Source organism: Lagopus muta, chromosome 28 (assembly GCF_023343835.1).
Source record: "Lagopus muta isolate bLagMut1 chromosome 28, bLagMut1 primary, whole genome shotgun sequence".
In the NCBI taxonomy this organism is placed as follows: domain Eukaryota; kingdom Metazoa; phylum Chordata; class Aves; order Galliformes; family Phasianidae; genus Lagopus; species Lagopus muta.
Window position 1 is genome coordinate 697,370 of NC_064460.1, and position 13,829 is coordinate 711,198.

Genomic DNA, 13,829 nt, shown 5'->3' on the forward strand with positions numbered 1-13,829 from the left:
TAGGCTGTGATTCCCATCCTACCCACCCCCTAAATGCACGATTTCTAATAAACACAATTTAGTGAAGTAAGTGTAGATGGAAGCAGTTTTAATTAACGCACCTGTATCAGTGTCTGACTTTAGAAATATATAGAGCAGAGTGTTAATGCATGTACCCTGATGCAAGTACAGTGACCAGAAAGTAGCTCACTTTAGTTTTGATGGAGTACAAGGGAGTATGCTGCTGAATATTGAAGGCAGTGAGATACAAATTTGTAACAAACTAGAAGTCTGATTAGAGAAGTGCACTTGCTATTCTAGAAAGGCTTGATTTACTTAGAACATAGATAAAAACACAACCACAATATAAATTAGAATGTAGGCCAAACAACAGAAGGGCAGATGCTGCAACACTGACAAAGTTTAAGCGTGTGCCACTTTTGTTGAGAGGAGCAGGGTATGAAGGTATACATGTAGGACACATAGATTAGTTAACAGTAAGAGACTTTATGTGTGTTTTTGCTTCCATTATATTTATTACTTTGTGAATGTTAGACTTCTTTTATTGTTTCATTATATTTATGTATAAAACAGGTTGACTATGCTTTTTTAAAATAAATAAGCGAAAAAAGTCTGTGTGAATGCCTCTGTCAGCTTTTGTAGGAAGTTACCAGTGAAGAGCTGGTATGGTGTTTTTTGTTTTTTTTTAAATAAAACTGTTTAGACCAGTCAGCATCAGAGACAGTAACTGTGTTTTTACTTTAACAGATGGAACACTTCATAAATCCTTAAGCAATGTGTCCTGACTACTTAAATATGAGTTCAGATTATTCTTATTTTTTTAACTAGATATAGGTACTAGCACAAAAACTGGCATGGCAATAGACGCACTTAACTATAAGTTGCATTACAAAAGATCTGTTTTTTGTTTGTTGTTTTTAAATATACACTTTTTTTTTTTTTTTAATTAAACTTCATTCTTCTCCCCACAAATGGTGGTGCTTGACTGGGACTGTTCTTCTTACTGATGAGCCATTTGGTTCCACAGAAAATGGAATATGCCTTGAATTCCCTCTAGGTGCTGTGCCTTTGCAGCAGCATTTCTTTTCAAAACTCTGGCAATAGTCATTAAAATCAGTGAGGACTATATGGAAATTAGTGAGAAATTGGGTTTGAAATTATTAAGCAGTGGTCAAAACTCAACAATGCACTGAAATGTGTTTGAAGTTCATAATGCTTGGGTTGTTCCTTGGTCCTTGTGAAGATGTTTCTGAAAAATGTAATGCCTCGTATCTTTTTTGATCATCATTGAGTTACAACTCTGGGTTTGTCTTTTCATTTTGGACACAAAATTAATCCACAAACGTTGCTCAATTTAACAGGCTCCTATTTCTCTCTACAGGCGTGCCAAATGCAAAACTGTACATAGTTAATCAAAGATTGAAACAGCACTCATTGTCAGTTATTGTCCTACGTACTAAGGTTCACACAGCAGATAAATCATTAATTTTAAGAGTTAAGGAGACACGTTTCCTGTTAAATCTGTGAATTCTTCTGGAATGAATTTATAGTCCTCTTCTACCCTTCCAGCCAAAGGTCATTCCAAATGCTATGCGTGGAATTTGTCTGAAGGGTAAGGAGTCCAACAAGAAAGGAAAAGCTGAAGCTCTTATACATTGCTCCCAGTGTGACAACAGTGGTAAGTATCTGCATGCTCTAACTGGATTCCTAAGAGAGAATCTCTGACAGATTTTTGGTGGAAGTATCTGTACTTGTGTACGACAGTTCTGTTGCCTGTTCTCTCCTTCATTGAAGCTTCCTATTTAATGTTACGTGTACTGACACGTTCAGTGCACTATCAGATCTCACCAGGAGGTGAGCTCGGCTTCAGCTTCTGTAAAAGCAGTCTAAATAATTTACATTTCATTTCAGACATAGTAATAATATTGGTTTTAATCTACGCCACCCTTCTTGCCTTGCTATGACCCCGGAGCTTGTTGCTATGATTAAGACTTACCCTTGGCAATGTATGGAGTGTAAAACATGCATTACGTGTGGGCAGCCTCATCATGAAGAAGAAATGATGTTCTGTGATGTATGTGACCGTGGTTATCACACTTTTTGTGTGGGGCTTGACGCTTTTCCCTCAGGTAATAAAGATTTAATTGTTCTCTTCCCACCTCCTCTGAGTCCTGGGGATTCTGTCAGAATAGTTGTGTTGCTTTTGAAAGAAGTTTAAAAGCAGTGTGAAGGGTCAGAATGAACAACAGCGTTGGAAAGCATCCGGTAGGGTCCCATTTTTTTTATAAGCTTTATTTCTGTATATTTAGTTGTGCACAGTTTAACCTGGCAATTCCTGAATAGGAAATGTAATTGCCTTTTACAACAAAATCCAGACCCACTTGGAGCTATTTTGTTTTAAATATACATTTCCACAGAATACTGAGAATAATGATCTCTTTTCTTAAAAGAAACCCTTAAAGACACCTGTATTGCTGCACATTGCTGGAATACAGCTTTCACATTAATAAAGTGTGCTATTATTTTAATTTCTAAATTAAAAAGAGTGCTTAAGATAGTATTTGTAAACACCTTTTTAAACACCTTTCCTTGCCCTTTTTATTCTTAGATGTCATATCTGGAAGTGAGGTATCTAAATTTCAGGCAGCTTGTACCTTTGAATCACCTGCTCATTGGTATCTCCTGGCCAACTCAAGGCCCTGTAAAGAAAACTTCAGAGGCATAACTGGTAGCAGCACTGCTTTTCACATGATACTAAATCCATGCTATATTTGTGGTGATGTATTCAGCGACAGTATTCCCTGTAACTACTACCTCCAATATATATTCCCATTTGGGAAAGCACTAGAGCTTGCTCTCATGTCAGTCCAGGTTCTGCGGCTGATTCAGCTTTCATTCTGACTTAAGGAGAGAATCTGAGCAAAATAGATAATATTGCTACAAAACTTTAAAATGAGCAAAGCAGCTCTTGAGATTCCAGCTGTTGTAATATAAATAGTTAATATTCCTGCTCTTTGCTCAAGCCGTTACTGTTCCCCCCATTAACAGGTTTTAGTACAGGGTCTGGTGTTGAGCCCCTGCCAGCACTTTAATCTGTGCTGCCCAGCTGCACTGAAATAACTCACGTTGGTTTGGGAAACAAGCCCTCCTAGCCTGTGGCACAATAGCAACATTCTTAACTGCTATCCTTTTCTGCTGTAACCACCCATAACCTTGAACTGCGGTCATTCCTATGAAAACCCAACTTGTAACCTTGTAGTTTGTCATTTCTTTTCTAAGAACCACTGCCTTAGCAGTGCTGGCCCTTCTTGAGATCCGCAAGTGTTGAAGTAACCGTTACATGCAGTGAGTCTGCAAGGGATGGTGAATTGTACATGCTGCTTTCTGCACCTTTTAGAAAAGATACTTCACATTTTAAAGAAGAGCTGGTTTTATGCATTAAACAAAGTGCTACACATTGCTGAGAACCTGCTGAAATGGTGAAAGGTGCATAACTAGATGAGTGAATACAAAAAAGGTAGTTTCCCATTAATTGATAACTTTCTTTTTGTAGGTCACTGGATTTGTGATTGTTGTCAGACCCTCCCAGCCCCAGAAGAGGAAGAAGAAGGGGCAAAAACAGCAAGGAAGGCTAAACTCCCCTAAAAATCCTTGCTGTTTCAAAATGTAACTGCACAAATTGAAGTGATACTTTGGTGCTATTTAACCAACCACTTTTAAGAGGAACAGTACCACTGCGTTTTTCTTTTTATCAAATAAACTTTTAATTTTGGCTATATAACCATTTTTGTGAGACAAGTCTCTCATCACGTCCTGTCAGCTATCTAGACAAAAAAGTCAAACTCCTGTTCGAAAAGAAAAAGCTTTATATAATGAAATTTAAATGGTACATGCACCATTTGTATAAAATTACAGTACCACACTTATTTATTTCTGTGTACTCATCTGTAAGCTCTGTGAAAAGAAAATTACAGAGCAATTTAAATACATACTATTTGCATAGCAATTAATTTGAAAGACTCAAACAAGGCAAAAAGTACTCCTGGAAAAGACTAACTTTGAGGGAAAAAGTGAACACAATCTGACTTTCTTACAATATTCTGAAAATTCCTTTCAGCAAAAATTTTCTTTGCAAACTAATGAATTATTGATATAAATTTACAGGGGAAAAAAAGGGGCTGTAAACATTAAAAAAAAATAAAAAATCTCAAAAAGCTATAAAAGGGAGATGTAAGAAAATACCTCTCAGGCTTAAGGTACTATATACTGCATTGCTTTTAATGAGGAATGAGAATGTTCTACTGACAAGTAACAACAGCTGAAGGCTTTCCCTCCCTACTGTAATACTGAAGTAACATGCACTGGATTCAGGTCATGGATTTGCAGAGGTGGTGAGTGACTGGACAGGCCTCTGCTTACAGATGACTGATGTACAGCACAAGCAGTCAAATTATAGCCCCTCCATCCCCTTATTCGGCTGGTTTTTTTTCTTCTTTCACCCTACATCCCTCAACTTCAGTACGCTTCAAAGCCATTGCTTGTTAGTTATACTGAAGGTAACCTGTCAAAAGAGGAGGATTCATTTTTAAATATGCTCCAAATTGAGGGGGCACTACAGAGCAGCAGTTTGTATTTCACTCTTTATCAAGAAACTAATGACAGAAAATCATTAAGAGTTAATTTTTCCTAAGCACCTGTTTAGGGATCCCCAGCTCTACATTCAGTTTTAAGCCCTGATCTCTGAAGAATATTGCAAATAGCACAGTTGCTGCTCATTTTACTTTTAGGGGAAAAAAAACTTACAATATAAAATTAAATATGGCTTTTTTTCTCCCCACCACTTTCCTTCTGATTTACGAAAAGTAAACTGAATACTTCTTCAGGAAACAATACAGAGTATTAAATATTATAGAAAGTTATTCATGTTCAATTTCACAAACTGAAATGTGATTTAGTCCATCATGTATCAATTTAAAAAAGAACTTCAAGTATCACCTTCAAGATTCCAATAAGTATAGTCCAGAAAACAGACTCTTCATCCTGAGATTCATCTTCTGTAGAGTGCGAGTATTTCTGGCTTGCCTCCATCTCCTCTGGATTGTAGGAAGCCTCGCCAAGTGGATGCTGTACGACTGTTCGATCATAGTAGACTTTCATTTCAAACTCACTCTCCTGGTGGGAGGAATGCCCATAAATCCCTATTCCCACTGGTCGGCAGAAGTGTGCTGCTACGTGGACAACGTCTTGGCCACAAGTAACAGCCTGTAACTCGTACTCATCAAAGCTGGGGTGAAGAGTCATATCGGATACATACAAATCCGCATCACCTTTTCAACTCTGCATCTGAAGTACTATCTTTCCCTCATGATTTAGTCTCAAGTAGCTGCAGTTTCCTGCTCCAATCTGGCCTTGAACAACATGAAGAAGAATCCATTCTTCAGGTACATCCTCTTCCTCAAAGGTATTTACCAAACATAGTACTCGAGCTGCCACAAATACTATCAGGATTCTCCTCCCACGTGCTGCCATGGCTCTTACATTTTATTCTGATTCTTCCTATTGTCAAGTCCAGTACTCTGTGAATACAAAACGATTTAGAGTTAGTATATTTAATTCCTGGATGGAATCAGTTTTTGTTCACACCAAATCAAGCAACTTCAATAAAAGCTGGTTATTTACTGAGAAAACACAACGCGCTAAATGATGTGTGGATTGTTTCTCTGCCCAAAATGGCATATTGTCACTGAAGAAGCGTGTGTGCACTTTCATCAAGTTTTTGTTACCATATGAACGCTCAGCTCTTTACAGCACTTACCTACATGACAGCTCAGGCTGCTGGGGCAGGGCAGAGAGGGAAGGGGCTGCTACACAATCAAGGCTCCCGCACCCTTTCCTCTCCCTCGTTGCACGCTGCTGCCCAGGCAGCCTCAGCACAACAGCTGCACTCAATGCATGAGCTCTAAACCTTGCCGAAGACTTCCAAAGAATGCAGCTGACCAAATTTAAATGCCAGTCAAGGGTGCTTTGAAGCTTCAGATGGCTTCCATCACTTCATGCCTTCTGCAAAGACTGTACAATTACCTTAAACACGACAGCTACTACTACACTGTTGGTAACCCGCTAGCATCAAAACAAACCGCATGACTGCTGCTGAAACGTCACTTAAATCGCATGGGTTTTACAGCTAACAGACAGAGGAACAACAGCACACCAACTTTTCTACAGCTCCCAGCTTATGGTCCCACGGGCCACAAGGCCCCAATTCTGCAACGACAGCATACAAGAGAACAGCCCCGCCCTCGTAACCGTCCAAACCAACAAAAATCCCTCTGAACAGCGACAGAAAAACAGCCTTCTACCTTTCGCGGCGCAGCTCACCTCCAGCCCGCCCCGGGGCTTCGGCGACTGCGAGGCCGCGGCTCCGTAGACTTGCGGCAGGGCAGGGCGGCGCGGAGAAATCCCGCCCCAAGGCGGACCGGCACACCCCGACGGCAGCGGCCGCACAGAGGCAGCGCGGAGGCCGATCCCAAAGAGCCTCCGGGCCCGGCGCCGCCCCTCTCGCTTTGCCGCTCCTCCCGAAACCGGCCCGGACAGCGGCGCGAGGAGCGGGCGCCGCCTCCCAGCCCTGCCCGGCAACCGCCACTCACCGCCATTGCGGCCGCGCGCCGCCTCTCCCGCGCGCCGCGGCAGGCGGGTCGGGCGGGGCTGTGCGCTAGCCGCAGACTGAGCCCTCTGCTATCGCGAGAGTTGGGCTGCGCGCGCGGCCATCGCTCTGGCAACCCGCTCCGCCCACCTGCTCCCGTGTGACTGCGCAACGCGTAGCGGCGCTTGTCCCTCTTGGCGACCCGTCGGCAGCGATGCAGTTGCCATAGTGACCTCCCATGAGCTCTCTCTCCCCGCCCGTTGCTCGGCGGCTGGGCGGCTTCGTCCCGATCCCGCGCAGTTAGGAGGTCGGGACGCACCCCGAGCCGCCGGCGGTGCCCTGCTGGAGAATGGAAAGCGAGGGCGACAGTTGTTCGTGGGGAAGGAGCGAAGAGCCTGAGGTCGTCCGGGAAAAACGTCTGTTTAAGTCCAGGTTGCCGGAGTGCCTCGTCCAGGTGGCGTGCGGACACCAGCACTGCGCCTTCCTGCTGAATCACAACGAACAGTGCGTCTGGAATACAGCTGGCAGCCCTGCTGCACAGGTAACAACACCTCCCGCTGTATGCTGTAGACAAACGTCAAAAGGGAAGGCATGGAGAAAAAATCATTGTTAAAAATGATGTTGATTTGCCTATCATTTAATGTGTAGGAATTGGGTTTTGTACTCACAAAACTCACGTTGCCACAGTGAATGTGCAAAGCTACATATTATTAAAACATATTATTTAAAAAAAAAAACAACAAAAAAAAACAAAAAAAAACACTCGTAAAGAAATGAGAATGTTTTAAATACTTTTATAATGAATGTTATCATTACACTTTAATCCATGCAAGTATAACATAGAGTTTCAGGGAATGATTCAGGGAGTGGGCATGAAATTGGACTAAAAATTCAGGGGAAACAAACATGGAAATTAATTAGAGTCACTTAGTGGAAGATCAGTAGACAGTCTGTGTATATTTAATATAAAGGCATTTGAAAGCCAGATTCACTGCTGCTAGATTTCCTTCTTCACCTTTCTGTCTCTGTCCACACGATCTTCAGCAGATGCTGTGTAGACTGTCTCTGCCCAGACTGCTCTCTGCACAGTCTTGGACTATTTTTTTTCACGTTATTTTTATCAAATGTCAGGAAGTTGAGTTCTTTATGTGATTCATCTCTCCATGCTGATAAACCTTGATACCTTAATCTATTATAGAAAGACTCCTCAGTGTCTAGAGTAAAACCTAGAAAAAGACATCTGTAGCTGTTGTGGCTGTGTTCTGATTAGTTTGCAGCCTATGGAATCCTAAGACTTGATAAGATGTCCAAAATCTGTACAGTGTTGAAGGCAGCATCATAAAATGTGGGTCTGCAGAACGACTGAGATGAACATAATGATGTGGTGATAAGAGGGATGAAAAATGTCTGTTCTCAAAGCCATTCTTCTCATCCTACTATGCAATGATTTGTAGTGGTGTACTCCCCCGTTCAGCCTTTTCCCAGAGAAGAATTAAAACCAGGAGAAGAAAAGTCCCCTTCGCTTAGTGGTTGAGTGGCTGAAATATTCATCAAAAATATTCAGAAATATTTTTCAAATCTCTGCTCTGCTGGGTTTGAATCAGGATTTCCTGTCTCCAAAATGAACAAGGCACTACTAGGTTCTCTAGACATGCCATTCTGTTACAAAAATTCTATCCTTGACATTAGTGAGATTTGATATGCATGCTTATTATTAGTGTTGCAAAGAGTACCATATATGGTCTAGGCAAGGAGGTAGATGGAGAAATCTTACTGGTATATAGTTCTGCACTTTGCTTTCCAATAACCTAGTCTAATTGGACTAGATGATCTTCCAACCCATATTGTTATATATTATTAAATGATGGGTTAGTCTGTATATTTTCCTGACAGATACTGGTATAAATGTCTTGTTAGATAGCTGCTATGCAATGTTTGTGAGAACCTTGCTGCATCAGAGTTTTAGATTTTGCTAAATCTCAGTAATAATAAAATTTCTGCAGGGTTAACACCTCAAGGAATTATCATTGGAACTCTTCTGAGATTGGTTCTTCATGTAAGATTTAGTCCAGATGATCAACAGGTGGCAGTATGTGCTGAAAATCGAATCTACGTGTTAAGTGCAAAGGTGAGATACCATTCTTTGTAGCCACAGTGCTGTTGTTTCTTAAAGTTCATCACTTTCAATAAAATCATGATGTGGTACTGTATGCATTCATATTCTCGTTTAGAAGAAAACAAATACAAATGAATGCTGAATAGCATTATCAATGACACGTCGTAACAATGATGACAGAGTAAAGTGTTGAAGTTAAACGATATCTCAGTGTTATGAAAACATCTGAAAAATTACTCCTTTATCACTCACTTTGAAAAAGCAAATGCAACATGTGGTGTTTTCTGCCAGCAGAATGATATACGTGGCTATATTTGGCTTAAGAAAATCTTGTTGAATTTATAATTTGAACCTAAGTCTGATGTTATTTTTAGCAATAATTCTTAGTTATTAAGACCTTGAATTAATTGCCAGTTCTGTTTTGAAATGTTTTGCTTTTATTTTGACTTTCCTATTCATAGAATGAAGCTATACTAGTTAAATTGAATGGCCACCTGGCTCCAGTGACTGCTGCTGAGTTTTGCACGTGGGAGAAAAATATGCTTATATCGGTGTCTGAAGACAGAAGCTTCAAGGCAAGGAAATTCTTGAGCTGCATTTAAAAAAAAATAATAGGATTAATGAATTTTTGAATTAATGTTGTCTTTTTTTTCCTAAAAATATTTGCTGAAAGCTAAGCAAAAGTCATCTTTGATATTATAGAGACCAAGATATTGTTTTTAAGAATTGCTTGCAAAGTTATCGTAAAAATTAATTATTTTTATTTATTTATCTGTTTCTAATGACAGTGAAGGTTTTTCATAGTCAAAACAGTATAGTGAAGTGTTAACTTTGGTGATTTTTATTATCTGGCAAATAAACTCTGGCACTTATCGATTAAACAGAGCCCGACACAATAAAGAGGCAAACAAATAAACAAACCCTGTGGAAAACAACCTTACTATATTGCATCGCCTTCAGTGGCTGCATTTCCTCGTTTTGATGGCCTTTAAAAGTTTGTTTTTTCCTTAAAGATCTAAGTAGGTGCCTATCTTTATTTTGTTTTTCCCTATAGGTATGGGACTATTCTACTGGAGTGTTAATGTCAGGGATATTAACAGGTAAATTTTCCTTTTTTATATACTTTTGCACAGCAAAATGTATCGATCTGAACAATAAAATAAAATCAGTATGTAGGTGTTTAGTTGATCTAGTAAAAATATTTCTAGTAAACTATATGCTAGCTCATATATTTTCCTTTAAAGTGGGTAGGTAGTTTCAGTGTATTTTTATAAACAGTTCTTGTACAGAATATGCGTTTAACTGTTGGCATTTACTGAGATGTGCAAATAGTTCTATTGTCTATGTGCTTTTTTTTTTTTTTTAAAGTTTTTTGTAGGAAATGAAAAGAAATGCTGTAAGTGTACCATGTGTAGGTTTACTAGCAGGGCTTGTTGTTGAAGGCATACATCGACTTTAAAATCAAAAGCTGCGTTTTATAGAAAGATGAGAACAAAAGGAGAGGAGGACAAGCATCTGTGCAGCAAGGACACTCCTCTCCAACAGAACTTTACCTGAGAGTAACCGTATGGTTTTCACCAGAACATGCTCCTATTCTGTGCTGGTTGTTCTTGCTTATGGTGCAATTAGAGCAGTTGGAGCACACTTCGACTGGGGGAAGGAACTACGTGGGAAATGGTTGTTAAGCTTTGTGCTTATCTATTATTAGATGCCTCAAAGCAAAGGGAGAGCTCAAACCTATGGTAGGAAAGAAGAGGAAGAAGGAATGACTCCTCTCTGAGCCTGTGGCAGTTGCTTTGATTGAACTGGTTTGTGGTAGCAAGGCCATGAGAATAACAGTAGGTGATCTAACAATGGGGCTCTGAAAAATATTGCTGCTTAAGCCTGGGTGAAAGGGTGCAGCAAACCACGGCCTCTGCAGTGTAGATAGAAGGTTACTGAAAATCACAGCCATGCCATTTTAGGAAGGCAGGCTACAGATCTAGAAATGGAAAACCCACTGCAACAAAAAAAAGCGAAGACCCTTTGCCTTAGGGTTTTGTTGTTGTTGTTTTGTTTTGTTTTTACCTTTCTCTATAAATAGGAGCTAGCAATTTTGAATAAAATTTCTGATTCATGTGTATTCTGGAACTGATTGCAACTTTTTTTGGAACAGCATTTCCTTTGCTAAGTCTACTAATTGACGAAGAAAAGAGACAGATCATCATTGGATGTGCTGTAGGACAGGTAGTAGATGTAAAAAATAATCTCTCTGTGACAAAATAGTCAACAATCATTAATTTATCTATCAAGAAGCATCACAATTTGCATGCTAGTTTTAAAATGCTGCAACAATTATTTTAGCAAACATAACAATATAACACCTTTATTACAAAATGCAAACTTTTTCCTCAAAACCATGAAAGTTTTTAGAACTGCAATCAGTAAGTATATGTACACTGAGATACTGTATGTATCTGTTTTTAAAGAAAAAAGATGAAAAGCAGAATTCTCATTTTTTGGCCAAGAAAAAAACAAATAACCATAAATGGGAGAGACCATGATTTTAATGTGGTGGAATTCTAAGAAAAATGTAATAAATGTACTTGAAGCACTTGAATTCTTCTTTAATTTAATGCTAGGAATAAATTAATCTGATTTTTTTTTCTGTGGCATATTGAAGCTCTCTTCCTTCAGTGTAAGTGTTCAATGGGTCATGAAGAAAGTTAAATATGTAAATATGGTGATGCCTAAAAAGACAAAGGTATCAATGAGATTAACTTATGTGGCCCATTAAGCAATTGCACGCAGGTAGCCTAGGATTTTTAATTGTAGGTAATAGTCTGTGAGGAGTTGTTTTTAAAAGACATAAACATATGGGAATTAGACATGCTGTTCAAATTGATAATGGCTTCTTCTGCTAATAATGAAATTACCTTTGAAAAGTTTGGGATATAGATAGATGTAATTTAATTTCTGGTCCCAGGTAAGATGAGTAAAAATTCATTACTTACATAAGCAGAGTTCAGTATTGAACCTCTAGCTCATATCTGTATAATTTCATTGAAATTACTTTTCTTTTGTTTTCTTTCAGCTTTGGATCTTCAGTTTAAGCAGTGATCATAGTTACCGTTGTGTGGCACATACTGACTTAAAGAGCAAGAGAAATTCTATAATAAAATCTGGAAATCTGAAGAAGAATTAGGTAGCATAGTGCTTCTAGTATGCTGGTTTTGCTATATTTCAATTGTTATTGACTACTGAGTATGTGTGCCTTTTATGCCATGAAAGGTTCGTGTAAGTGATGGAGTTTTGAATCTCAGTCACGTGGAATCTTTGACTGAAGTTGATATGGAGGTGGGGATTGGCATACAGGGAGGAATTACGCGTATATGTCTCTAATAACATCTTGGATAATGTATCTGCTTGTAAATCATTGCATGATACATGTGAGAATAAAATCAATTATAAAATCAATTCCTAAAAAAGAGAATCCATTGTCTAAGTGGAGTACCATTTCTCAGTTACCTTTGGAGCTTCTAAGAATCTTCTATTTTACGCTGCGTTATGTTATTTTATGCTGTATGTTTTGCTCTGCTATGTTGTTTTACGTTTATACCAGAGCCCCCATGATATATTATTTAACTGACAGTGGTATCTTTATAACACTGAGTACTTATAAATGAATAACGATTGCACCTCAGCAAGGTGATTCTCTGGCTCAAGACATCCCCATCTTTTGAAATTGAAAGATAGAGTGGTCTTATTTCATGCTATTTTACTGCATTACTTTTAATTCTTTCTTAAATCCCTTCTGTATGCCTTATTTCATTGTTTCATTGACTGATGATATTGTTGATTGGTTTTTTTTAGGTGAAAGGCAAAATGCTTCTGAGCTTTGCAAAACAAACAGCATGAAACCAGAGGGGTCAGTGGAAGCATCATTGCCTGTTCTCCTAATTGAACACTGTGACTATTCAGTATGTTTCCACAATGAAGAAAATATGTGAGTCCTTTAAAATATCACCAGGTTCTTAGGTTATTTTCACAGCATCAATTTTGATTGAAACTTTTTCCTTCGAACTACAGATTTTAAAAATGCATTGAAAATCTTCTATGGGATGGCTTATTATTTTTGTCATATTGGAATCAAGTTAGCTAGTATTACTGTGTCTTATATATTAAAAAAAAACAACAAAAAAAACCCAAAAAAACCAAAAAACTTCTTTATCATACTCAGGTATGTTTTCTTTTTTTTTTTTTTTTTTTTTTTTTTTTCCCTAATAGATGCTGTGCCCAGAATAGAAGCTGTTTTTGGATAGAAACCTCTACTGACTTATTATTAATAAATTTAGCAAACTTGGAACTGGAAGCGTTTTTATGTTACAAAGGAATCATTAGAAAATGTCTCGCTACAATCTAACATGATTGCTTTTCTTTGTTGGCTGATATAAATAGTAAAAGAATTAGTTAATACAGCAAAAATGTTTTTTAATATTTTAATTTAGCAATTAATTTTACTGTGCTTTTCTGTCACTGATGACTTGTATCAGAACATGTGTCAGCACTAGATTTTTGTAGTGGTTACTAATGAATTCTTATTCAATTTATCAAGCTAATTACAAGGCATGTTATTCTACTCATACTTCACGATGTGGCTGTAAGCTAGAAGGATATATACTGAAAATCGTGGGTTATGATTATGTCAAAACAGCATGAGTAAATTTTTCTCCCTTTTAAATGTAAATACATCTCTTACCACTGTGTTCTTTTTGGGAAAGATTGCAGTGGCCTCAGCATTCGATTTGCTAGATTGTGTTCATTAATGAAGAAAGCAGTTAATGGAAAGGTGAGTATATATTTAGCATTTATTTAACAAATGTTTACATTTCCAGTTATTTTTATAAACGTTAATTCTGCATTTTGTATACAAATCATGTACATGTACACTTTTTTATTTATTCAAAATGTGAATTGCAGAGTTATTTCGCTGGAGATGATTCTTTAAGGAGTTTTCTAGTTTTAATAGTTCTCAAAATTTAAATACTATCTGAAGTGACTAGAAAGCAAAAAGTGAATTGTTTTTTATGG

The 13,829-nt window shown here is 38.2% G+C and overlaps 1 protein-coding gene and 2 pseudogenes across 1 annotated transcript; 1 reads left to right on the plus strand and 2 right to left on the minus strand.

Moving 5' to 3' along the window:
* The window catches only part of LOC125685469 (UPF0669 protein C6orf120 homolog), a 31,441-nt pseudogene extending 24,967 nt beyond the window's left edge, over window positions 1-6,474 (minus strand).
* On the minus strand, window positions 1,586-6,474 carry LOC125685468 (UPF0669 protein C6orf120 homolog; annotated as a pseudogene).
* A 407-nt stretch (window positions 6,475-6,881) lies between these two features.
* On the plus strand, window positions 6,882-13,502 carry LOC125685361 (WD repeat-containing protein 27-like). Its single transcript, XM_048928359.1, is given in 10 exon segments — window positions 6,882-6,942; window positions 7,071-7,184; window positions 8,647-8,771; window positions 9,221-9,334; window positions 9,814-9,859; window positions 10,915-10,985; window positions 11,833-11,887; window positions 11,890-11,943; window positions 12,612-12,744; window positions 13,026-13,502. Coding segments are annotated over 10 exon segments (909 nt in total). The 3' UTR covers window positions 13,162-13,502.
* Window positions 13,503-13,829: the final 327 nt, after the last annotated feature.